We start from the raw sequence: 24,498 nt of genomic DNA on the forward strand, positions 1-24,498 counted from the left end.
GGCTGGATATGAAATTCTGGGTTGAAATTTCTTTTCTTTAAGAATGTTGAATATTGGCACCCACTCTCTTCTGGCTTGCAGGGTTTCTGCTGAGAGATCCGCCATTAGTCTGATGGGCTTCCCTTTGTGGGTAACCCGACCTTTCTCTCTGGCTGCCCTTAACATTTTTTCCTTCATTCCAACTTTGGTGAATCTGACAATTTTGTGTCCTAGAGCTGCTCTTCTCGAGGAGTATCTTTGTGGTGTACTCTGTATTTCCTGAATTTGAATGTTGGCCTGCCTTGCTAGGTTGGGAAAGTTCTCCTGGATAATATCCTGAAGAGTATTTTCCAGCTTGGTTCCATTCTCCTCATCACTTTCAGGTACACCAATCAGATGCAGATTTGGTCTTTTCACCTAGTCCCATATTTCTTGGAGGCTTTGTTCATTTCTTTTTACTCTTTTCTCTCTAAACTTCTCTTCTCACTTCCTTTCATTCATTTGATCTTCAATCACTGATACCCTTTCTTCCAGTTGATCAAATCAGCTAATGAAGCTTGTGCATGCATTATGTAGTTCTCATGCCATGGTTTTCATCTCCATCAGGTCATTTAAGGTCTTCTCTCCACTGTTTATACTAGTTAGCCATTCTTTCAATCTTTTTTCAAGGTTTTTAGCTTGTTTGCGATGGGTTTGAACATCCTCCTTTAGTTCGTAGAAGTTTGTTATTAGTGATCATCTGAAGCCTTCTTCTCTCAACTCATCAAAGTCATTCTCCATCCAGCTTTGTTCTGTTGCTGGCAAGGAGCTGCATTCCTTTGGAGGAGAAGAGGTGCTCTGATTTTAGAATTTTCAGCTTTTCTGCTCTGGTTTCTCCCCATCTTTGTGGTTTTATCTACCTTTGGTCTTTGATGATGGTGATGTAAAGATAAGGTTTTGGTGTGGATGTCCTTTCTGTTTGTTAGTTTTCCTTCTAACAGTCAGGACCCTCTGCTGAAGGTCTGTTGGAGTTTGCTGGAGGTCCACTCCAGACCCTGTTTGCCTGGGTATCACCAGCAGAGGCTGTAGAACCACAGATATTGCAGAATGGCAAATGTTGCTGCCTGACAGTTCCTCTAGAAGCTTTGTCTCAGAGAGGCAGCTGGCTGAATGAGGTGTCAGTCAGCCCCTACTGGGAGGTGCCTCCCAGTTAGGCTACTTGGGGGTCAGGGACCCACTTGAGGAGGCAGTCTGTCCGTTCTCAGATCTCAAAATTCCATGCTGGGAGAACCACTACTCTCTTCAAAGCTGTCAGACAGGGACATTTAAGTGTGCAGAAGTTTCTACTGCCTTTTGTTCAGCTATGCCCTGCCCCCAGAGGTAGAGTCTACAGAGGCATGCAGACCTCCTTGAGCTCCGGTGGGCTCCACCTAGTTCAAGCTTCCCAACTGCTTTGTTTACCTACACAAGCCTCAGCAATGGTGGGCACCCCTCCCCCAGCCTCACTGCCACCTTGCAGCTCGATCTCAGACTGCTGTGCTAGCAGTGAGCAAGGCTCCGTGGGCATGGGACCCTCCCAGCCAGGTGCGGGATATAATCTCCTGGTGTGCTGTTTGCTAAGACCATTGGAAAAGTGCAGTATTAAGGTGAGAGTGACCCTATTTTCCAGGTGCTGTCTGTCACAGCTTCCCTTGACTAGGAAAGGGAATTCCCTGACCCCTTGCGCTTCCCAGGTGAGGTGATGCCTGGCCCTGCTTCGGTTCCCAGTCCATGGGCTGCACCCACTGTCCTGCACCCACTGTCCAACAAGCCCCAGTGAGATGAACCCGGTACCTCAGTTGGAAATGCAGAAATCCCCCGTCTTCTGCGTCACTCATGCTGGGAGCTGTAGACTGGAGCTGTTCCTGTTTGACCATCTTGGAACCTCTGCCCTAAACCTCTTTTCTTTATAAATTACCCAATCTCTCAGGTAGTTCTTCATAGAAATGTGAGATCAGATTAATACAGTGTCTTTGTTGTATTTGGGGGTATAGGACTCTCCATTCTGTTTGAGTATTTTTCTGTACTTAGGTTAACAACACATTGTCTTGACTACTGAGGTTTGAAATCGGGTAGCAAAGGTTATCTAGCTTTGCTATTGTTTTTCAAGATTATTTTGCCTTTCTACATTCTTTGTATTTTTACATAAATGTTAGAACTAGCTTGTCAATTTAGAATTAGCTTATCAAGGAAACTTGCTGATACTTTGACTGGGATTTCATTGAATATAAATATCAATCTGTGGAGAGATTAATTCTTAAGAGTATCGAATCTATACACTGACTTAACAAAAGCTTTTGATGAAAATATAATTTCTTTTAATATTTGTCAGTGTGATAAGGTTGAACTTAAGATTTTCGTTAACTTCAACATGTCATGTCACTAGTTTATAATGTGTGCTTCATTATAGTAGTGTCTAAGCTTTGGTGAATATTATATTCCTGAATCCTAGCCTGGCTTTCTTAACTCCCTAGAAGATGTGCCAGAACCACAGTGCTAACCTTTTCCTAATAAAATTGTATTTAGGAGCTCTTGAAACAACATCAAAGTGATACCTTGCAATTAGAAGAGCTGAGAAAAAACAAAAAGGTAAGCTTTTCTTCCTTTCCTGTGGACTTGGTATATTACAAATACACCAGTAAAATAACAGGCTGTCAGTATAATGGAATCGATGGTAATTTCTCCAAAACCAATAAGAAATGGAAGACCTTAAGCTGAGTTTACTAGATTCAGTAAGTTAAAAAGAATTTTTGAAATTATCTGTAAAATAAAGCCAGTGCATCTTTTTAAAGTCTTATTTGAACAAATAGATCAGCAATATACTATGTGATCTTCAATGTTGAATGACTTTCATTTCTAGCAAGGTTCAAACCACAAATGATCTTTCAGTTATAAAACACCAAGTTCTTCCCTTTGAGCTCTGAAAAGTATAAAACTGTCTCCTTTGGAACTCTGTCACCAAGCCCCTCCTTAAACTCTGAGTGTACCTCACACACGATGACTTCCTCAGGGACTCTATTCTGGGACAAATTATGGAAATCTGTGGGAGACAACTGAAGAGGAGCTGTTCAAATCCACAAGATGATGTGTGATTCTTCCATCACTGAGAATTTGACTTGGATCCAGAATGGACATGTTTGAGAAAATATTAGTCATTATAAAGGCATTATAAATGAATTCTATCTTAGATCCCAGGCAGGGCTTCAGCATCATTGAAAGGTAAACAGACTGTGGTGTCCTACAAGTTCAAGAAATGGGTTTTGGAGGAAGATATACCCAGTGTATTATAATAACTATTTTAATGAGCTTGTCTACTAATTCTGTCATTTGTGTCATGTCTGGGTCTGTTTCTCTTCATTGATTTTTCTCCTCATTTATGGTCATACTTCCTTGTTTGCATACCTGGTAAGTTTGGCTTGGATGTCAGCCATTGTGCTATTTACCTTGTTAGGTGCTGAATATTTTTATATTCCTTTAGATAATCTTGAGCTTTGCCCTGGGATGTAGTTAAGTTGCTTGGAAACAGTTTGATCCTTTTGAGCCTTGCTTTTTAAGCTTTGTTGGGCAGAACTAAAGCAGTCTTTAGTGTGGAACTAACTTTCCCCCACTGTTGAGGTAATACCCTCTGAGTACTCGACACCACACCCTCTGTATGAGAAGGATTTTCTACTCTGCCTGGTGGGACCATGAACTGTTTCCAGCCCTGTATTGGCTCTGGGGATTGTTCTACCTGCTCCTTGCTGGTGGTTCCTTCCTCTAACCGCGTCTCTTTCTATTTCTTCCCTCCATCACTCCACCCCAGAGGCACTTGCCTCCTTGCTGTTTAATTAACAGGCCAGGATGCTCCTACCTTGGGGGCTTTGATATTCTCTATTCCTGAAAAGCTCTTTCCCAGATATCCATATGACTTCCTTCCTTTCCTCATCCTGGTCTTTATTCAAATGCCACCTTCTTAGATGCCACCCTATTTAAGGGCTCCGCTCCCTGCCCCAACACTTGCTTTTCTCCAAATGGGATGCCACTGGAGATTTTTGAGGAGGAGAGTATTATTTGGGAAAACAACTGTGGCAGCAATGTGAAGGAGAATCTGAAGAGTCAAAATGATGGGAGGCAGAACCTGTTAGAAGGGTCATCTCCCATTTACACCTCAACCTGACTTCTGCTCCCATCCCAGCCATGGAAACTGCTCTTGTTAAAATCACAAGTAACTTCTGAGTTTCCAAATCCAAAGAATGCTTCACCTCACTTGACATGAGCAGTATCAGGTTCAATTGATCACTCTCTCCTTGCAACATTCACCTCTCTTAGCTTTCATGGGCTTCTGGCATTTCCTTCACCTCATTGGTCACGCCTTCTCAATCTTCTTTACTAGAACTAGAACTCTGCTTAAAACCCTTCAATGGCACCTCATTGTTCTCCCACCTAATTTCTTTTTTTTTTTTTTTTTTTTTTTTTTTTTTTTTTTTTTTTTTTTGTTTTTGAGACGGAGTCTTGCTCTGTCACCCAGGCTGGAGTGCAGTGGCCGGATCTCAGCTCACTGCAAGCTCCGCCTCCCGGGTTCCCGCCATTCTCCTGCCTCAGCCTCCCAAGTAGCTGGGACTACAGAAGCCCGCCACCTCGCCCGGCTAGTTTTTTGTATTTTTTAGTAGAGACGGGGTTTCACCGTGTTAGCCAGGATGGTCTCGATCTCCTGACCTCATGATCCGCCCGTCTCGGCCTCCCAAAGTGCTGGGATTACAGGCTTGAGCCACCGCGCCCGGCCTCCCACCTAATTTCTAAGTCCTGGAGTATTTTGAGGCTGGTTCCCAGGCCCCACTTCTCTTCTTTATCTCCCATTTTTCCTTTGGAGAGCTCATCTGTTCACACAGATGTAAAAGCCATCTCTGTGCTGATAACTTGGGTTGATACCTCCAGCTTTGCCTCTCTCCTGAGCTCCAGGCTTGTACATCCAACTGCCCATTTGACATTTCAGCATAAGTGACATACAGGCACCTCAAAATTAACATGCCCAGCTCCACACTCTCAATTATCCACCAGAGATTTAGCCCCCGAATTGTCAACTCACTCAGCTGTTCTAAGCCTAGACCTGAAGTCATCCTTGATTTCTTCTTTCCTTTCACTCTCCCAAATTCAACCCAGCAGCCTCAGCCAATCCTCTATAACATATTCCACATTCATCCACGTCCCTCCAACTCTGTTGTCACCTTACCCTAGTCCATTATTTCTCAGCTGCACGACTGTAGTATTCTCCTCCTTAGTTCCGTTGCTTTCCCTCTTGCCCCTCCAGTCCATCCCCTGGAGCATAATATAAGCAAGTGAGATACGTGCATTCACTTCTCTGCTTAACGCCCTTCAATGGGTCCCCATTGTTCTTAGGTTACCTTGTCCTCTCAGATGCCACCAGGCTTCCCTGTATTTCCTCACCATGGCCCTCTATCCTTACTGTCTCTATTCCAGCCATATTGGTGTTCCTTTGGGTCCTCAAACACTATGAGCATTTTGCATTCTAAGGACCTTTGCACAGGCCTCTATTCATTCTTTAGTGGAAGTTTGTTTGTGTGTTTGTTTCAAGAAGCTACTTTTTAGAGCAGTTTTAGGTTTACAGAAAAATTGAGCAGAAAGTACAGAGAGTTCCCATATACTACCCCACCCCACCCCACCCCACAACTAGTTTCCTTTATTAGTAGTATCTTACATTGGGGTGCCACATTAGTTGCAGTTGATGAGCCACTGTGGATGCATTCTTATTAACTAAAGTCCATAGTTTACATTAGGGCTCTTTGTGTTGTACATTCTGTGGGTTTTGCCTAATATATCATGTCATGTAGCCACCATTACAGTGTCATACAGAATAGTTTCACTGCTCTAAAAGTGCCCTCTCCCCCACCTATTCATCCCTCCCTTGCCCTCCAAATCCCTAGAAACCATTAATCTTTTTTCTATCTCTATAGTTTTGCCTTTTCCAGAGTGTCATATAGTTGGAATTAGTAGTAGGTATTTAATAAAGACTTGCTTAGTGAATGAATAACTGATTGTCATTGTAACCATTCATGTGAGCTCTGGTGAGGCTGAAGAGAAGGATATACATGAGTGAGACAAAGAGAAGGTAGGACTGACAGGGTGTGAGTGGCCATGAGTGATGCAAAAGTAGCTCAAGTTGCTCCCTTGCATTACAGTCCAGGTGCCCTGGAGAAGAGACTAAATAAATAGACATCGGCATGATGTCCTGCAACAACTTCTTCTTATGCAGGTCATGGAGGAAGAATTGCATGCACAAGCCCTCATCCTAGAGTCACTTAACGCAAACCTCTACTATACCCAGTTGGAACTCCAAAAAGAGGTGAGTCCCTGCTGGAGTGGGGATGGGGGTTGGGGGAAGAACCCAGGTCTCTGTCCAGCTCTGCCGTATAGCTCTGCCCTGGATGGCTCTGGGTTGGGGAAGATGGCTTTAAAATGTTTGTCTTTCAGAAAGCTACAGTGGGAAATCTGGAGAAAATGCTTCAAACCAAGTGTGCTGAAACTGAAGAAAAGTATAAGTACACCATACAGATCCTGATGGAAGAGAACATTCATCTGAAGTGCGGCTGCTGCTGAAAAAGACATGGCTGAGTTCTCTTTAGGAGTGGGAAGGAGTTTGAGTGAGGAATGGGTTAGGAAGATAGACCAAGTGCTCCCTAGTTATGTCAAGGCACAGGCATTTTCGGGAGGGAGGTATGTCACTATAGGCCAGCGACACAAAGCCAGATAGTTCACTTGAGGTGGAGTGGAGATGTGTCTACGCTTCTCCCATTCACCTGTGTCCTTGTTTCTGTGCAAAACAACACAGGAAATTTATCTCCCAGTTTCTGAGTTTGCTCAGTTCTATGACTGAGAGTGGTTTTCAAATCCATCTCCCCTGGGAGTCTGATGGTCTTACCATTACATGCAGCTGCTTCTGGTTCCTATGGAAATCAGCTTTGGATCAGAAGGTGTACTGTTACCTGAAGCTGCATCTTAAATCATTAAAATAAATTTTGGTCAATACTTTAACAGAGGAAAGTTATTTATTGCATTGATTTAGTAGAAAATTCCTCATACAGGACTTCAGTCACCTGAACACCATACCTCACTAAATTCAAAACCACTGGAAGTAATGAGTGAGAGACGGCTGTGGTGAAGGAACAAAGGCACACTGCTCTCCCCACACCCCAAATATCCTATACCCTTTCTAGCTTTTGAGTTGACATTGATACATCTTTCCTTTCTTTTTACAGGCAAAAGATAATTTCTAAGAATGAAGAAATGTATGAAGAATGTTCTGGGAGATTGGCCTCTATTACTGTTTCTAAGGATGATTCTGACACTGTGGAAGATAGTAGCAAGAAAAGACAAGAATCATAAACATAAAGTTGCTCTCCATTGTTGAAGATGGTCGGCACACTATTTCTGTAGGCCCAGGAAACTCCTGGGAGGGTTTTCTTAAGAACATGTGTATAATGAGTTTAGTTCTTGGGTTGCTCTGACTCTATTTTTGCTCTCTTCTGAGTGGCTGAAAATGTTTGAATTCTCATCTGAATTTCACAGCTTATCATGGACGCTTCATTGAAAAATGATGCTCTCCGTACTGGGAGCTGAGCTTTCTCTGAGTTTTGTACTATTTTTCTTCCACCTTTATGTATTTCATAGGAAAGAAATAGATTTGAAGGCCTTCTTCCTATTGAACTTTTACTATATTTTGCGGGGGGGGGTGTACCTTTGTTCCCTGGGGCATTTAGGTAGCAAAAAAAGATGATGTGTTGATTTTATTCTAAAACCTTTTTCTCTCATACCCATGCCCCCTGCTTCCCTACCTCTCAATCATGTTCCCTAACCTATGACTTAGGAAGGGTTTCTGATGATTCTTACCACCTTCTCTGGACCATCACCAGAATTCAGACACCCACAGGGCAGGCAACATCAATAAGTGAAGTGGGCTACACACAAGGAAAACAATTGCATAAGCACAGTGGTAAGTGACAACTGACAGCAGCCTCAGTAGAGGGGCTTGGGCAGGGCTGGGGCACAACCGGTGGAGGAGAATGACCTGCAGAGCACTGTCCCATCTGAAGAAGGTGCTGCTCAGACCTTTGCCATGCAAAAGCATGAGGTCAATATTGTCAGATATTATGATTTTTTTCAAAGAAGGTATCCTGGTTTTTATGTGATATCTCCTAATTTTAAACGTTGACAACAAATTTTAAAATACAACTGTGTGTGTCAATCATGGGAGACTCAAGTAGAACATGTCTGTGGTCCAGATGTTTTCCACCTGTGAGATGTCATTGGCAGAAACCAAAATCAAACACAAAAAAATCTCCAAGGAGCAATAAGATCAAATTATACTTTATTCTATTAAAAAATATTTTTGAAAAAAGATACTTAAATTTTAAAGATAACTTAATTCCTAACTATTTAAAATAATCCAAGCAGAGATGAAAGAGCAAATGCAAATGCATAAAAGACCCTACAGCATTGTTAGCAAAAGCAAATATAGTTAGCCAAGCATATATACATCATGAAAGCAATAAAAGGCAAAAGCAAGTTTGGGGATAAATTATGTAAAATTTGTAAAATAATTTGAATTTTTAAAAGATTTCAACAAAATTTTGTTTTATTTAAAAAAAAATTTTGGCTGGGCATGGTGGCTCACATCTGTAATCCCAGCACTTTGGGAGGCCAAGGCAGGCAGATCATGAGGTCAGGAGATCGAGACCATCCTAGCTAACATGGTGAAACCCCGTCTCTACTGAAAAATACAAAAAATTAGCCAGGCGTGGTGGTGGGCGCCTGTAGTCCCAGCTACTCGGGAGGCTGAGGCAGGAGAATGGCGTGAACCCAGGAGGCAGAGGTTGCAGTGAACTGAGATCGCGCCACTGCACTCCAGCCTGGGCGACAGAGCGAGACTCCGTCTCAAAAAAAATAAAATTTTTTTTCGAGATGGGGGTCTCACTCTGTCGCCCAGGCTGGAGTGCAGTGGTGTGAATATGGCTCACTGCAGCCTTGACCTCTTGGGTTCAAGTAATCCCCCCACTTCAACCTCCCAAAGTGCTGGGATTATAGACATGAGCCACCATAGGTGGCTATTTTCTAAATTTTTTGATGTGGTAGTGTCGAATTTGACTTCAAGAAAGAATTAAAGTTAATAGAATATTAACAGTGGGCTTAATGTTGATAATAATTTGAATCAAAATCCAGCTATATTCATAGCTATATTCATAGCTGGATTTTGCAGGCATCTGGTATTTATTGCCACCAGGTAAAAACATTCCCAAAGCCCTAGGCATAACAGAAAGGAGACAGTGTTATTGTTGTTAATATCCTATTAACTTTAGCTCTTACAAAAAAGTGCAAAATAGCTAATAAATTAACGAATTAGAAAATTAGTAAATAAACATAGTGTTATATATCTAAATAGCACTATCAGAAGGGAAGACAAGTTTTTTTCTTAGTGTGAAAGTTGGCTGTGGCATCTGTTTCCCCATGTTTTTTTTGTCATCCTTGTTGCTTACTTCATAGTTCACTTCAGTCAGGATGGTGAGAATATCATCGCCTCTGAAAGACATCACATAACATTGTGACTATCTGTGGGGGAAAGCAACTGATGAACTGTCTCCTCTGCTGTGCTCAGAGATAGTTCTGTAGTTCTTTCTCTCAAAATATCAGTCATTTGAAACAATAAGTTGCTAAACCAAGACCTACCCCAACTTTCCTGGTAAATGCGTTGTCTCAGAGCTTAATAACTTACTTTTGGTTTATTCAGGAACTCTTTTGACCATCAGAAACCTCAGTGTCAATATTAGAGTTGACTTCTTTCTCTCCTGACCTGTGCGTATCTCACTCTTCTCCATGTTACTTGGCTCCCACAGTTGCTTCAATGCCCCCCCAATACTCTCTGCCTCAAATTGACATTGCATCTGTGGATTCATCTTTGATGCAATTAAACTTAAGGCAAGTGAAAGTACAATGTCTCCTGCAGCTACTCCTACCTTCTTCTCACCAAGATCTCTTAGCGTTTTTGTTAGGCAACCTCTTCTTCTACCTCGGAGCTAGCCCTGGAAACCTTGCAGGATTCAAGATCTAAGTTACAAAATCTAAGTTAGATTCATGATCTAAGTTGTGGGAAATTCTCACTCTTCATATACTCAAAACATGAAATACAGGGCTAAAAGGAACCTGCTGTTTATTTCCCACAATGCACCAAGAGGTTTTAAGGATGGTTTGCTCTTATAGAACTTTTGACAGAGTTGGAGGATGTTAAACATTGAATTGGGTTACTGCCTTCTTTGGAAGATTTCCAAAACTAGTTGAATTGGCTCAGTCATGTTTTGGCCTAAAGACAGAGAGCTGGACTATATGACTTTACCAGTCTTTCCTGCTCTGTGACACCCTGATTGTCCTTTGAGGTGCTGAATAAAGGAATAAAACATCTCAGCTTTTCCATCTATAAACTAAGGATGTTAACACTTGCCACTCTCCCACTTTGTAACTGACCTGGGAAGTGCAGCTATGTGATCCACAGCTAGACATCTAGAGATGAATGGAAACCATTACCCTTGCACAGTTCTCTGACCTGTTGATGTCATCTAAACCACATATCACTTTCTAATAGTCTCTGAATGTGAGTAGATAGTAGTGGTGATGGAGTAGGAGGGGAAGGTAGTGTAACAGTGAGGTGGGCTGAGTAGGCAAAACTTACCGAGGACATCGTTCTCTCAGGCTCTGGCAAAGTGACTGGATGTACCAGGTTCCCTCTGCAGGGTTTCGGTAGGAAACACAGTTATTCACAGTGGCCATCCCCAGCAGAAAGTCAGCCTCATCAGGGATATATCTCGTTTGAGGTGATGATAAATCCATTTCCAAATAGGGTTGCTCCTCTGAATCAGTCTCAACAGGAATACCTTTCTGGTAGTTATCCCCCTGACAAGCCTGAATAAAAAACACTTTGGGTTTTCCAGCAAGGGAAGGGCACTTCAAACCAGTGAACTGAGATGTCAGCTCATAGATGGGGGCCTCCTGTCCATCAGTGCCATAGATGATGCCCTTGTCTCCATGGGAGAGGATACAGCAGATGAAGCAATCCTTGTTACTGTGGTCCATGAGTTGGTAGGTTTTCAAAATCTTATAGATTTTCTCTACTGTGCAGTCATTGTGGTGCTTGATCTCAAAATGAAGCTCTTCAAAGGTCGCGGTCAAAGCCTCTGAAAAGTGAAATTTGAACAGTCACGTTATACCACAGTAATTCACAGACCAGAGCTGGAGAGCACAGTGGGTATAACATTGATAGATAAGAAATGTCCATCAATGATAGACTGGATTAAGAAAATGTGGCACATATACACCATGAAATACTATGCAGCCATAAAAAAGGATGAGTTCATGTCCTTTGTAGGGACATGGATGAAGCTGGAAACCATCATTCTCAGCAAACTATCACAAGGACAGAAAACCAAACACTGCATGTTCTCACTCATAGGTGGGAACTGAACAATGAGAACACTTGGACACAGGAAGGGGAACATCGCACACCGGGGCCTGTTGTGGGGTGGGGGAGTGGGGAGGGATAGCATTAGNGTTTGTAGCTGGATTCTGTAGGCTTCGAATATTTATTGCCACCAGCTAAAACATTCTCAAACCCTGGGGCAAATGAGAAAGCAGAGACTTACTGTTGGTCTGTTTTCTCTACTAAATTAGTTTACAAGATGAGTAAGTTATCATTTAGGCTTACTACTGAACCAATTTTAAAATGACTATATTATTTACATAATCAGAAAAAACGAAACAATTTTTTAATAGAAGATCCAACTTATTTTATCCTAAACCTTCTCAAAATTATTTATGTTTAGCAAAATAAAATACATGCATTAATAAAATAGAACTAAAAGACCTTTTACAACAGGTTATCCCCTCTCTATCCTTCCCTATTACCTAGTCACATTCCATGAAGGCAACCACTTTCAGTTTTTAACCACTGTTTTTTCACATTAACCTCCATTTTGTAATGAATTTGGGTACACTGCTAATTACTCATTTATAAATTTTAGACTTTCACATTGAGTTCTTATTATGGAGAATAAGCATTTGGTGCTCTTACACAATTATTTACAATTTTGGTTGAATCCACAGTAATATTTTTATTTTTTTAATTTTTTCTTTTTTTTAGAAAAGGTCTCACTCTGTCACCCAGGCTAGAGTCCAGTGGCACAATCTCAGCTCACTGCAACTTCTGCCTCCCAGGTTCAAGCAATTCTCCTGCCTCAGCCTCCCGAGTAGGTGGGACTACAGGCACGCACCACCATACCCAGCTAATTTTTGTATTTTTAGTAGAGACAGGGTTTCACCGTGTTGGCCAGGCTGGTCACGAACTCCTAGCCTCAAGTGACCACCCACCATGGCCTCCCAAAGTGCTGTGATTGTAGGCATGAGCCACCACCTCCGGCCCATAGTAATATTTCTATTATTAAGACTATGTAAACATAATGTTCTTTCATTATGTTTCCTTATTAACCTTTTTGCCTTTCTTGGAATTAGTAATTGTATTATTTTTTCATCTGCTTTGTTTCCTATATGCTTAACACTATTTTCTTCTCCAAGTGCTCTAATGGATCTGGCCAAAATCTTTCAACATTTTCAGGCTACTTGTCTGACTCATTTTTATTTCTTCCTGGAAAACTTTCCATCCAGAGCACTGCATCCTTCTGCTGTAATACCAACTGGCTGTTCTGTAGGCCAGATGAATTTATCTTCTTCTGGGACATCTCTCTGTCTCTTCCATAGTAGATTCCCTGTTTCCTCCATCAATGACTTCCTCTTTCTTATTAGTTTCCTTTGCTGGAGCATAACCACGAGGAGTACATTTTTTGAGCCCTTGTATGAGTCTTTGCTTCATAGAGTTCTATTTCCAAAAGCATTTTTCCTCAGAATTCTGAACGCCTTTCTTCATAATCTTAGCTTTCAGTGTTGCTAGAGAGAAGACCTTTTCATTCCCGATACTTTACATATTTGGCTTATTTTTCTCTTTCCAGAAGCATCTAGGGTATGATATGTTTGGAAGTAATTCTTAATCCATTATACCCTTTCAATCTGGAGATTGTGTCATTTCGTTCTTGGAAAGTTCCATTTCCTCTTTCTCTGTCCTTTCTTTCTGGAACTCTTATTGTCAAAAATTGGACATCCTTGATTCAGCTTCAAATTTTCTTGTCTTTTGCTCCTATTTTCTATTTTGTCTTTTATCCTACTTTCTGAGACTTTGTCTTCTACTTTATTGAATTTTTCATTTTGGTGCTCATATTTTTAAGTTTCAAGGGGTCTTTCTTGTTCTGTCCCTGTTTCATAACATCTTGTTATTTTATGGAAATTTAACTCTCTAAGAACATTAAATACCAATATTAAGCAATAAAAAAAGCTTGCTTTTTTCTCAACATTGTCTTTGTTTCATTCATATTCTGTTTCATGTTTTTCTTGTTGTTTGCATTGCCTTTTATTTATTTATTTATTTATTTATTTATTTGAGACACAGTCTTGCTCTGTCACCCAGGCTGGAGTGCAGTGGTGCGATCTCGGCTCACTGCAACCTCCGCCTCCCAGGTTCAAGCAATTCTTTTGCCTCAGCCTCTGTAGTAGCTGGGATTACAGGCACCTGCCATCACACCCGGCTAATTTTTGTATTTTTAGTAGAGATGGGGTTTCACCATGTTGGTCAGGCTGGTCTTGAACTCCTGACCTAAGGTGATTCGCCTGCCTCGGGCTCCCAAAGTGCTGGCATTACAGGCGTGAGCCACCGCACCCAGCTGCCTCTCTTTTGTATTAGAGGCTTTCTTCAAACGCCTGCTGACCTTTGGTTGTCCATTCATAAATTGACTAATTAGTCCATTAGAAAGTCAACTGAAAGCTCTGTTTGTGGATGTGGTTTGTTCACTGATGGACTTCATAGCAAGATGATGGTTGGAGACCTGATCATTGCATTAGGAAACCTCCAGATGTCATTATCTCTATATGCATTTTAGCTAGAGCTTTCAGCTGCTCCAGAGGTAAAACTGTATCTGCTGCCAGTGTTCTTGGAACCAAGTTGGTTTAGAGATCTGACTCCACGCCACCAGTAGGTTTTCTTCAGTCTCTCTGTGTTCAGTAAAATGCTTCATTGCTTCCTTTGCTGGGCCTGGTACACCCAAGTGTAGAGTTTCTCTGGTTCAATTTTATGAGAAAATAAACTTCCTGTTCCTTATGATGGTAGAATAAGAATAGCTGCTGCCTCTATGAGAGGGAGGTATGAATCTGAAGATTGTATAGGCTTTAAAGAATCTTCCTGTTTTCTGCTCATTGCCTCACCTACACTTTGTACCTCCAATTGCTGAATTTTTCCAGGATTCTGTGGGGTAAATAGGCTTGCCTCTTTTCTGTGTTCCCCTCTGTAATCAGTTAGGTTGTAGCTTTCTCTGTTAAGTCGATTACCTCTACTCTTTTGTTTCAACTCCCCCAAATTGTTGGAAACCTTTCATTAGCTATTGTCTCCATTCCTGTTCTCTTGATCCTTGTTGGATTATTCCTTTTTTATTCCTTCTCCAGCATTTTGTCCCTGTCAGCACATCAGAGCTAAACATAAGCCATCAGTCAAAAGACAGTCTCAGCCAGGTGCAGTGGCTCACACTTATAATCCCAGCACTTTGGGAGGCCGAGGCGAGTGGATCACCTGAGGTCAGGAGTTCGAGACCAGCCTGACCAACATGGTAAAACCCATCTCTACTGAATACAATTAACTGGGTGTGGGTGTGGCGGCCCATGCCTATAATGCCAGCTACTTGGCAGACTGAGGCAGGAGAATTGCTTGAACCTGGGAGGCAGAGGTTGTGGTGAGCCAAGATCATGGTATTGTACTCCAGCCTGGGCAATAGAGTGAGACTCTGTCTAAAACAAAAAAAGTCAGTCTAGCATTAGGAATAGAACAAACAAAAACTGAAATGGAATTGTTGATTTGGAAGCACTTTGGCAAGACTAATACAGTGTGTTGGTTCTGTGAAAAAGTTCTGATCCTTTGGAAATGTGGAATGTTGATTTAAAAAATGACTGTAAAGCGAGTCTCAAGGCACTGAAGCAGGACAGAAGGGAGTCTCTCAGGAGAAATGACTTCTGCAGCGGGGTCTCCTACTTTTACTCATTTAGCATAAAACATAAGAACAGGAACAGAAAAAGCAGGACACACAGACTCGAATGCCTACCAGAGACTAGTCAATCATGGGCCAGTTATAAGAAAATGAACTGCCAGAAATAGAAGCAAGTGTTATTTTTTTTTTTTAAGGTTTTTTGGCGGTAAATTTATTCAATGCAAAATAATACTCTTCAATTTTACTGAGATGGCTGACCACGTCCACGAGCAAATCCGCCTCTAAACTGGAATTCGGTTGCTGACCCAGCCCCAGCCTCGGCTTTCTTGTCGGCACCAGGTGGCACAGCACTCCGTCTGTAGGTATCTCTGTCAGCTTCCCCTCTTGTGAGTCTCGCAGGTCGCTCACCCTCCAGACCTTTAGGCCGAGGCCTGCCAGTCTCTGGACGGCTACGGCGTAGGGTGGCAGGCACAATCTCCGGGGGCAGATGAAGGTAATCACGGAGATACTGGATACCCTCATTGGTAAGGTACCAGTAGAAATGTCTCCAGGCAAACTGTTCCTTCACGTAGCCTCGGGACTTGAGAGACTGCATGGCCTTCATGACATGAAGGTTGGGCACATTCTTGTCTGCCAGCTCCGGGTGCTTAGGCATGTGGACATCCTTCTTGGCCACCATGACTCCCTCCTTAAAAAGGAGTTCGTAAATGGCAATCCGGTTCTTCTTAGGCATCAACATCTTGGCAGCTGCAGGGTCCGGGGCCGGGGCTCACAAGTGTTATTTTAATAGAAATGTTTTAATTTTAAAATAATACAAATCAAGGGCTCGAAATGTTTTTTTCAATACCAAGCACATAATGATGAATGATGTCATCAATGGACTTAATCTCTGTGCCTTTTTTTTTTTTTTTTTTTGAGACGGAGTCTCACTCTGTCGCCCAGGCTGGAGTGCAGTGGCCAGACCTCAGCTCACTGCAAGCTCCGCCTCCTGGGTTTACACTATTCTCCTGCCTCAGCCTCCCGAGTGGCTGGGACTACAGGCGCCCGCCACCTCGCCGGCTAGTTTTTTGTATTTTTTTTAGTAGAGACGGGGTTTCACCGTGTTAGCCAGGATGGTCTCGATCTCCTGACCTCGTGATCCGCCCGTCTCGGCCTCCCAAAGTGCTGGGATTACAGGCTTGAGCCACCGCGCCTGGCCAATCTCTGTGCCTTTTTAAAGGCTTAGATTTGCTTAAATAAACAAATCAAATGTTAACATGGGCCAGGTGTAGTGGCTCACACCTGTAATTCTAGCACTTTGGGAGGCCAAGGCAGGAGGATCACTTGAGTTCAGGAGTTCAAGACCAGCCTGGCCAATATGGCAAAACCCCATCTCTACTAAAAATACAAAAATTAGCCGAGTGTGGTGGTGTGTGCCTGTAGTCCCAGCTACTTGGGAGGCTGAGGCAGGAGAATCACTTGAACTGGGGAAGTGGAGGCTCCAGCCTGGGCAACAGAGTGAGACTCTATCTCAAAAAAAAAATGTTACTAGGGACCATTACAGAGTCCTGATGATTATAATCAGTCTACATTAATTTTCTAAACTTACCTCCATTTGCAAAACAAATCAATAATTGATGTTATGCCTGATGAACACTATTTTCAAAAGTTCTTTGATCAAATCAAAATTATTAATATCTCAATGGTGATGGATGATTTTATTTTTTGTTGTTGTAGTCACTTTTATATTCACATACTACAAATCGTTTTTTCATTTAACGTGTAGGTTCTTGATCTTAGCTTAAATAGGCTGAGCAAAAGAACTGCTAACCAGTTTAATATTTAATACTTGCAAAGGCTGTTTCTGTTAAGAAGCCACAATTTCTGCTGCACTTAGCAGCCCAACCTGTACAAATGCAGCCTCTATAAGAGGTTTGATACTACGGCAATTTCATCGCTTAATGCACTCCACAGAAGCACTGTGCAGTCAGCTGAATTAAAAACAAAGCTTATTACTGCTTTTCATTGTGTCTTTTAGTAAGATTTGATATTTCATATTTATACATACATTGCTTCTATTTAAAAGACTAATTTTTTAAAAAGCAGGAAACTGACAAATGTATAAGAATGTTCTTTACCTCCACAGGGAAATATGTTTAAATCCATTTTCTTGAAACATGGCCCTTTTGGTATAGCTTTTGTTCTCTCCCTTTTGATTTAAAAAAAAATAGGCATAAGAAATATTTCACTTTTCTCTTTTGGGTTCTACTGTACCTGCATCCAAGTGTGTTCCATTCCTGTCCCTAATGCTGTGAAGTTTGGGCACTTTCTCCCGTGCTTTTGTAAAATCGTAATTGTTGATGATCAGACAGTATCCCCGAGGTTTGCTTTTCATTTGGTAAACTTTGTCCAAAGTCTGGAAAACAAAAACCCAACCCAGGAGCTGACTCTGTGGGTCAAACACTACAGATGTAAACAAACAACTCCCTAGTAAGAGGACTTGCTTTCCATTGCACCACCCCAACTTGGGGTCGTTTCCTTGAAGAACTAGTTTCTACCTATTTCCTTCACACAGGACCCCTCAGACTTCTGCCCCATCATTGTAAAGTCAGTTTCCCAATACCTGGGCCTCCTGAGCACTTTGCACATATGTTAATATTGTTGTCATCATATTGTATTATTGTTTGTTCTCATTTCTGCTTCCCATACTATACAGAAAACTCCTTGAGGTCGATAACATCTGTGCCAGGGACTACAGTGTATTAACTTATGAGAGCGCAATCAAGAGTTACTGAATGAATGTCTTTGGTTGCCCCCACGCCATAACCTTGTGATTCTCTTGGCTGTCTACTGAACTCATCTGTGCTTCGTGGCTAACAGCCGAGGGTCTCCCATTCATACATTGCACAGTGTGGTCCCAGGATTTTAAAGGTGATGGCTTAACCCAGCTCTCAGGACCACGGTGGCTGCTGGGAAGAGACGGGCTGGTCAGGCAGGTCCTGGCTACACTGTACATTATGGTATCCAAACTGTAGTATCTGACAGTACTTGCCAGGGATGACCCTGTGTCCTATTCATTCTCCTAGGGCTGTTTCAGTGCTGAGATACTCAGCATTTAGTTGGAGGTTCACGTAGCCCCTTGAGGTAGAGAAAAGGGCTCCAGGCTAGGAAGCCCAGTTCCTGCCTCTACTTCACCTTATGACTTTGGGCAAGTAACCTGTTATCTTAATATATTAACTCTAAGATATTAACTATTTGATTAAGTTTGTACCAAATGTGTTAAGCTTGTATTATTTACTATTAAGTGTGCTAAGTATTTATTAAGCATATTAAGTGTATTTACTGAGATATTAAGACACTAAGATTTGACCAGGCATGGTGGCTAGCACCTATAATCCCAGACTTTGGGAGGCCAAGGCAGGAGAACTGCTTGAGGCCAGGAGTTAGAGACCTGGCTTGGCAATGTAGCAAGACCCCTGTCTCAATAAAACATTAAAAAAGGAAAAAGATACTAAGATTTACTAAGATACTAAGACAGTGTTTTTAGCTGTTCAGTGGGGACAATGCTTGCAGCATGCTATATTGCTTAGAAAGTACCACATTACTTGGGTTAATCCTTGACTTTCAGATGAAAGAGGTCTGGTAATTTTCTCAGAAGCCCACACCAGGCTCTCCCATGCCTACTTCAGATATTCAGGATTTCCTCTTCTTCTTACCATGAGGGTGAGCAAATGGGCTAATAAGTCGGGATATATTTGGTGGATGGTTGGTTACATAAAGAGAAGTTATGATGCCTAAAAAGTACATGTTTCTGCTGGTTCACTGAGATGAAAACCCAAAGATGGCTAGGTTATGAGAGTTTGCTGCTTACACCTAATCACAAAGGAGAAGCATTTTTGAAATGTTAAGTCAAGCAAAAGGCTTTGCTTTTTCCATTCCTGCTAGATTCTCCAAACCACTCCCCCATCCAGGCTGGCACGGCTGCTAGAAGATTTGGTAGGAGGCTTCTTAACCCCTCTACCCTCCAACTATTCCAGTATCTTCATCTCGGGTCTTAAAATAAAATCTGAATGCATAGAAAACTGAAGGAGTCACATTTTAAAAATTAAGTCATATTTTTAACTTTTTTTGTGTGAATTTTTTCTACAGTTCTCAAAATTTTCAGTAAGTTTCTGCCTCATCAGTTTATCTGGCAGCTAAAAAAAAAAAAAAAAAGGTAACAAATTAAGTAACTAGAATCTGTAATGTAAAAAGAAAAAGGATTTGGAGGTTTCCATCTACCTGTGATTCACTATCCTGCTCTCTTGGAGAGTCCGAGATTGTCATTAGCCCACACAACTCCTCCCCTGCAAATAACAAAGAGATACATGTAGAATGAGACATGGCAGGAAAGGTACACTGGTAATGAAATATGTAGCACATAGGACAACAAGGTCTTTTTTAAGATGAAAATTCAAGCTGGGCACAGTGGCTCACACCTGTAATCCCAGCACTTTGGGAGGCCAAGATGGGAAGATAACTTGAGATCAGGAGTTTGAGACCAGCCTGGCCAACATGGTGAAACCCTGTCTCTACTAAAAATACAAAAAAATTAGCCGGGCATGGTGGTAGGCACCTGTAGTCCCAGCTGCTCAGGAGGCTGAGGCAGGTGAATCACTTGAACTCGGGAGGTGGAGGTTGCAGTGAGCTGAGATCCCACCACCACTGCATTGCAGCCTGGGCGACAGAGTGAGACTGTCTCTCATAAATAAATGAAATGAAATGAAAATTCACAGACGGCCATAAATATAATCTCCTTTCAACCCAGAGAGATTCTGCAAGCAGGGCAATTAACATGCTTCTGGAAACATAAGATCAAATTGTCTCCTCGCCAAAGAGAAAAGCATACCAAGAAATGCCATAATTTATATTGCTCCACATGGCCAGGTTGAATTTTTATGGTATCTGTGAGATACTCATTAATAAAGCCACTAGCTCAGGATGAATTAATGATTTAGTACTTTACTCCTTAAAATATTCTTAAGGCCTTGGGCTCAGCAGGCAGGGAGGAAAGGGAAGGACAGCCTGTGTGGACATTAATCTTTAAAATACATTTGAATGATCCAAAATGTATTTTATACACACACACCACAAAGAGCCAAGGTAAAAATACAATTAAAATATAATCAATATTAATGGAGCGATGGCGTTCTTGGACTTATAAAAATTTATCTGAATTTAAAATCATCTTCAATGAGTACATATAATTTTTCTAATCAGAAAGAATACTTTATTAATTGCCTATAATCCCAGCACTTTGGGAGGGCCAGGTAGGCAGATGGCTTGAGCTCAGGAGTTTAAGACCAGCCTGGGCAACATAGCGAAACCCCATCTCTACAAGAATACAAAAATTAGCCAGGCATGGTGGCTTGTGCTGTGGTCCCAGCTACTCAGGGGGTTGAGGCAAGAGGATCGTTTGAGTCCAGGAGGTAGAGGCTGTGGTGAGCCAAGATTGCGCCACTGCATTCCAGCCCGGGGGACAAAGTGAGACACTGTCTCAAAACAACAACAACAACAACAACAAAAGAATATTTGATTAATCAAAATTTCGGAGGAGATCATTGAGAGTTCTCTCTCTCGGTTCAGCCTCACTTACCCAGGTAGAAAAAGTGAAAGGAAGTTGAAAGGAGTTGTTTAGTGTAGAAGGTGTTGACAGAGGAAGTGACTTAACCAAGGAAATTATGAAACATAATTTAAATCCAGCTACTCGGTGCATAACATGAGCAGCACATCAAGGAGAAAAAAAAAGTCACATAGAAAAAAGATGTTAAATTACTTATGACTGACTCACTCTGCACCTGTTTCAAACTTGCCAGCCTGGGCTGCAGGTCTTAGGAGAGCAGGTGCGGCCGAGCGCGGTGGCTCACGCCTGTAATTCCAGCACTTTGGGAGGCCAAGGCAGGCGGATCACCCGAGGTCAGGAGTTTGAGACCAGCCAGGTCAACATGGTGAAACCCCATCTCTAATAAAAATACAAAATTAGCTGGGCGTGGTGGTGCGCGCCTGTAATTCCAGCTTCTCTGGAGGCTGAGGCAGGAGAATTGCTTGAACCCAGGAGGTGGAGGTTGCAGTGAACCAAGATGGTGCCACTGCTCTCCAGCCTGGGCAACAAAGTAAGACTCTGTCTCAAAAAAAAAAAAAAAGTAGAGCAGGCACATTAAGACGTGCATGTGGTAGAAGGCTGTGGGGAGGACACACGCAGGTACCAGAGAGTAAATTAACTAAATCTTGAAAATGTATCTCCAAGCATTACCATTTGAACCTTCATCAGGACTTCCTTCAAGGCTCCTTGTTCTCTCTGAATTAAAAGAGGAAACCCCCAACAATATTTGATTAGAAACAACTGTGACGTGGAGAGATTTGTCAGTTTCAATTTTAGAGTAGGTTTTGCCGATTCCCGGCTGTCAGGTTGTTTCTACCTCTGCTGAATTCTTCATAGTCATTGATTATCTTCAGCAGGCTCTTGTTGACTTGGGCACAGACTCTTTTCAGGATGTCCAACTTTCCTTCTCCCAGGATGACCCTCTTCTCCATCTCTATGAAAATATCCAGCAGGTTCTAAGAGGAGGAGAAATAAAGTTGGGAATCTGGATTGAGCCCTACTGGTTTTTAGATTAGATTTTTTATTTTTTACTTCCACTTTCTCCAACCAAGGACCTGCCCTTGCTTCCCAAGTTTCTGACAGCTTCTGCTGGTCTCTCACAGCCAGCAGGCTACTAGGGAAGCGATTCCATGTTTTCTGGCCCAGAAAGACAGAAATGAGAGGATAAAGGAGAAGCCATGTCAGATGTCACCCAGTCCCCAGGCCCTGTGCTCAAATCTCCTGCGAATGCATTACTTTAGGACTGTAAAACAGCCTGAGAGAGCAGCCCGGTCACCATGGTGATGCCCTGGGGATGGCCTCACCCCCAGCATTGCCTCTCCAGACCTGAGTACATACAGACACACAGACACATACATATACACAGACACCACATGCACATACACACATATACAGATACACACACAACACACACAGACTATACTCAGTGATATACACATGGGGCATAAATACAATACACACTACACAACACACACACAGACACATACCACACAGAGAACACACACACACAGACACAGAGATACACAGACACACATACCACTTATACAGAGACACCAGAGATACACATATCACACACAAATACAGATACACACTATACACAGAGAAAGGCACACACAGACACAGAGATGCACATACAACACACAGACATGCAAAACACACACAGAGACACACAACACACAGAGACACAAAACACAGACACACCACACACAAACACAATATACACACAGAGTTCCAGATCCCAGGTCATTTTGGGGACTGCAGAAGTGGAGGAAACGTCTCAGACTCACCGCTGTCTTTCCCAGCTCTGCTGGGTCTCAGGCTGGGCTGCATCTGCACAACCAGCCTCCTTCTCCCGGCCCCTGACTCTGCCTTGCTCCCAGTAATTAACATGAGCAGCACTTCAGTATGGAGGAATCACATCTGTAACACTCGTGCTGACAACTTTCTTCTTCTAGTCAAAAAGTGAGAATCCAGGTTGCTTTTACCAAAATACCCCCTCTCCTTGGTCTCAGAAATGCCCCCTGGCTAAGCAAGTCTCAGGACTAAATCTCAGTAAGATACCAGGTCTTACCATGTCATCATCCAGTTTGCATTTGGAGATCTCCTCTTGCAAAAGAAACTTAAAAGACCTCAATTCTGATCTGCTCACCTCTTCTGAAATCTGATAGAGCATGACCCTGTGGTGGGAAATGGAGACACTTTAGAAACCTTTCCCCAAATAATTTCCCATTTGATAGATGGAGTCACAGTGGGCTTGATTCCAAAGGCCTCCCTTCAACGTGAAGCCAGTTAATGGCATGGTTTATGAGTTGAGTCCTTGGAAAGAGGTTGTGACACAGAAGTTTGCTGGCTCTTCCCCGACTTTCCCACCCTTAACAATTTAAAGTTCTATCAACTTTTCTTTCAGTTTATTTCAGTTAAGTAAATCTTGCTTTCTTTTTTTTTTTCTCTATAAAATCAAGATTTTGTTGCAATAGCAAAAAGCTTTGCCTTTTGGAAATTTTGCTTTTCAAAATGCACAGTGGCTCATGACTTCCCTCATCAAAACCAGTCAGTATTCTCCCAGTCATTATCTTCAGTAAGAAGGCCAAGCATTTGGTTCTGGAATACAAAGTCTTCGAATACATCGCCATCGCAGACCAGACTGCAAACACTAAAGGACCTGAAGCCCCAAACACACCCAGCTGCCCTGCCCTCACCCCTTTCCGCCATGCCCCTACACCCCATCCCTTGTCTATCTGCAGATGCCCATCCACGAACAATCAGCTCAAGCATTGCCTGGGCATCCACAAAGCTGCATTCACTCCACTATGACTTAGAAACCCCAGAAGGATAACACACATAATTGTCTGTTGGCCTGGTGCAGTGGTTCACGCCTCTAATTCCAGCACATTAGGAGGCCAAGGCAGGAGGAGGATCACTTGAGCCCAGGAGTTTGAGACCAGCCTGGGCAACATAGCAAGACCCCCTCTCTACCAAAAATATTTAAAAATTAGCCGGGTGTGGTGGCATGCACCTGTGGTCCCAGCTACTCCAGAGGCTGGAGTGAGAGGATCATTTGAGCCCAGGAGGTTGAGGCTGCAGTGAGCTGTGATCACGCCACCACACTAAAATAAAACAAAATAATTGTCTGTTTAGAAACTGTTCAAGTCCCGTAATGGCCAGGTCTGTACCCTTTTTATTTTCATAAACCCAGAGGGTTGTGAGGTGCAATGTTTGAGTGCAGAAGACCCAGGCTATTGTGTTGGAGGTGTTGGAGCCTTGATTCCACCATCTTTGAGCAGCATTACCTTCAGACATGTTACACATTTTTTCCTCGCCCATAGACTGAAGATAATTATCCCTAACCACATCATAGGAAGGTGTCAAGGGTTACACAAATAAGTTTATATGAAGCACTTAAACCAATCTTTGGCAACACACTAAGTGTTCAATGAGTGATAGGTGTTACTATTTCCTAATCTATGCCTATCACATTTATGTGATAGGCACATTTAGGCTGGCACATTTAGGCTCTTGGAATATGCTTGCCAAATAGGTGAACACAGGAATGTTTTAGAAGTCAGCAAACCTTTCAACACTATGGTGTAAAGGAAAATAATTTTAATACAAAACATGTTGACTTGAAAATTTAATTAGAAAATTAAAATTCTGAAAATAAAAATGGCATAGAAACAGAAATTACTCAGTATTACCATCTGCCTTATCCTCCCTCTTGTGGACTCTCTACCCTAAAAGTGTTTATCTAAAGCTTTCGGTCTGGCC

General features: G+C 42.3%; 3 protein-coding genes across 19 annotated transcripts in view; 1 reads left to right on the forward strand and 2 right to left on the reverse strand.

Annotated features, from left to right (window-relative positions):
* FLACC1 (flagellum associated containing coiled-coil domains 1) overlaps window positions 1-15,653 on the forward strand; it is a 92,574-nt gene extending 76,921 nt beyond the window's left edge. For 9 of the 12 annotated variants that reach the window (XM_017875781.1, XM_017875757.1, XM_017875746.1 and 6 more), the window contains 5 exons: window positions 2,524-2,586; window positions 6,248-6,337; window positions 6,466-6,575; window positions 7,251-7,984; window positions 15,308-15,653. In XM_017875781.1, the coding sequence (XP_017731270.1) occupies window positions 2,524-2,586; window positions 6,248-6,337; window positions 6,466-6,575; window positions 7,251-7,377 (390 nt within the window). In that variant the 3' untranslated portion in view covers window positions 7,378-7,984; window positions 15,308-15,653. Of the gene's footprint in view, window positions 1-2,523; window positions 2,587-6,173; window positions 6,221-6,247; window positions 6,338-6,465; window positions 6,636-7,250; window positions 7,985-15,307 lie in introns of those variants that run through there. The other 3 variants (XM_017875817.1, XM_017875825.1, XM_017875835.1) reach the window with 2 other exon arrangements.
* Window positions 8,994-24,498, reverse strand: part of CASP8 (caspase 8) — a 60,135-nt gene continuing 44,630 nt past the window's right edge. For 5 of the 6 annotated variants that reach the window (XM_017875717.1, XM_017875698.1, XM_017875690.1 and 2 more), the window contains 7 exons: window positions 22,805-22,910; window positions 21,551-21,689; window positions 21,385-21,429; window positions 19,374-19,438; window positions 17,367-17,508; window positions 10,712-11,213; window positions 8,994-9,567 (listed from right to left, as the gene is read on the reverse strand). In XM_017875717.1, the coding sequence (XP_017731206.1) occupies window positions 9,423-9,567; window positions 10,712-11,213; window positions 17,367-17,508; window positions 19,374-19,438; window positions 21,385-21,429; window positions 21,551-21,689; window positions 22,805-22,910 (1,144 nt within the window). In that variant the 3' untranslated portion in view covers window positions 8,994-9,422. The remainder of the gene's footprint in view (window positions 9,568-10,711; window positions 11,214-17,366; window positions 17,509-19,373; window positions 19,439-21,384; window positions 21,430-21,550; window positions 21,690-22,804; window positions 22,911-24,498) is intronic. The other variant, XM_017875726.1, reaches the window with a different exon arrangement.
* Window positions 15,293-17,273, reverse strand: LOC108532088 (40S ribosomal protein S10-like). The gene is made up of 2 exons (XM_017875856.1): window positions 17,231-17,273; window positions 15,293-15,881 (listed from the first exon to the last, which is right to left on the reverse strand). The coding sequence occupies exons 1-2, from the start codon at window positions 17,256-17,258 to the stop codon at window positions 15,355-15,357; spliced, it is 555 nt and encodes a 184-aa protein (XP_017731345.1). The 5' UTR covers window positions 17,259-17,273; the 3' UTR covers window positions 15,293-15,354.

Source organism: Rhinopithecus bieti, unplaced genomic scaffold, assembly GCF_001698545.2.
Source record: "Rhinopithecus bieti isolate Rb0 unplaced genomic scaffold, ASM169854v2 scaffold_980, whole genome shotgun sequence".
Lineage (NCBI taxonomy): Eukaryota > Metazoa > Chordata > Mammalia > Primates > Cercopithecidae > Rhinopithecus > Rhinopithecus bieti.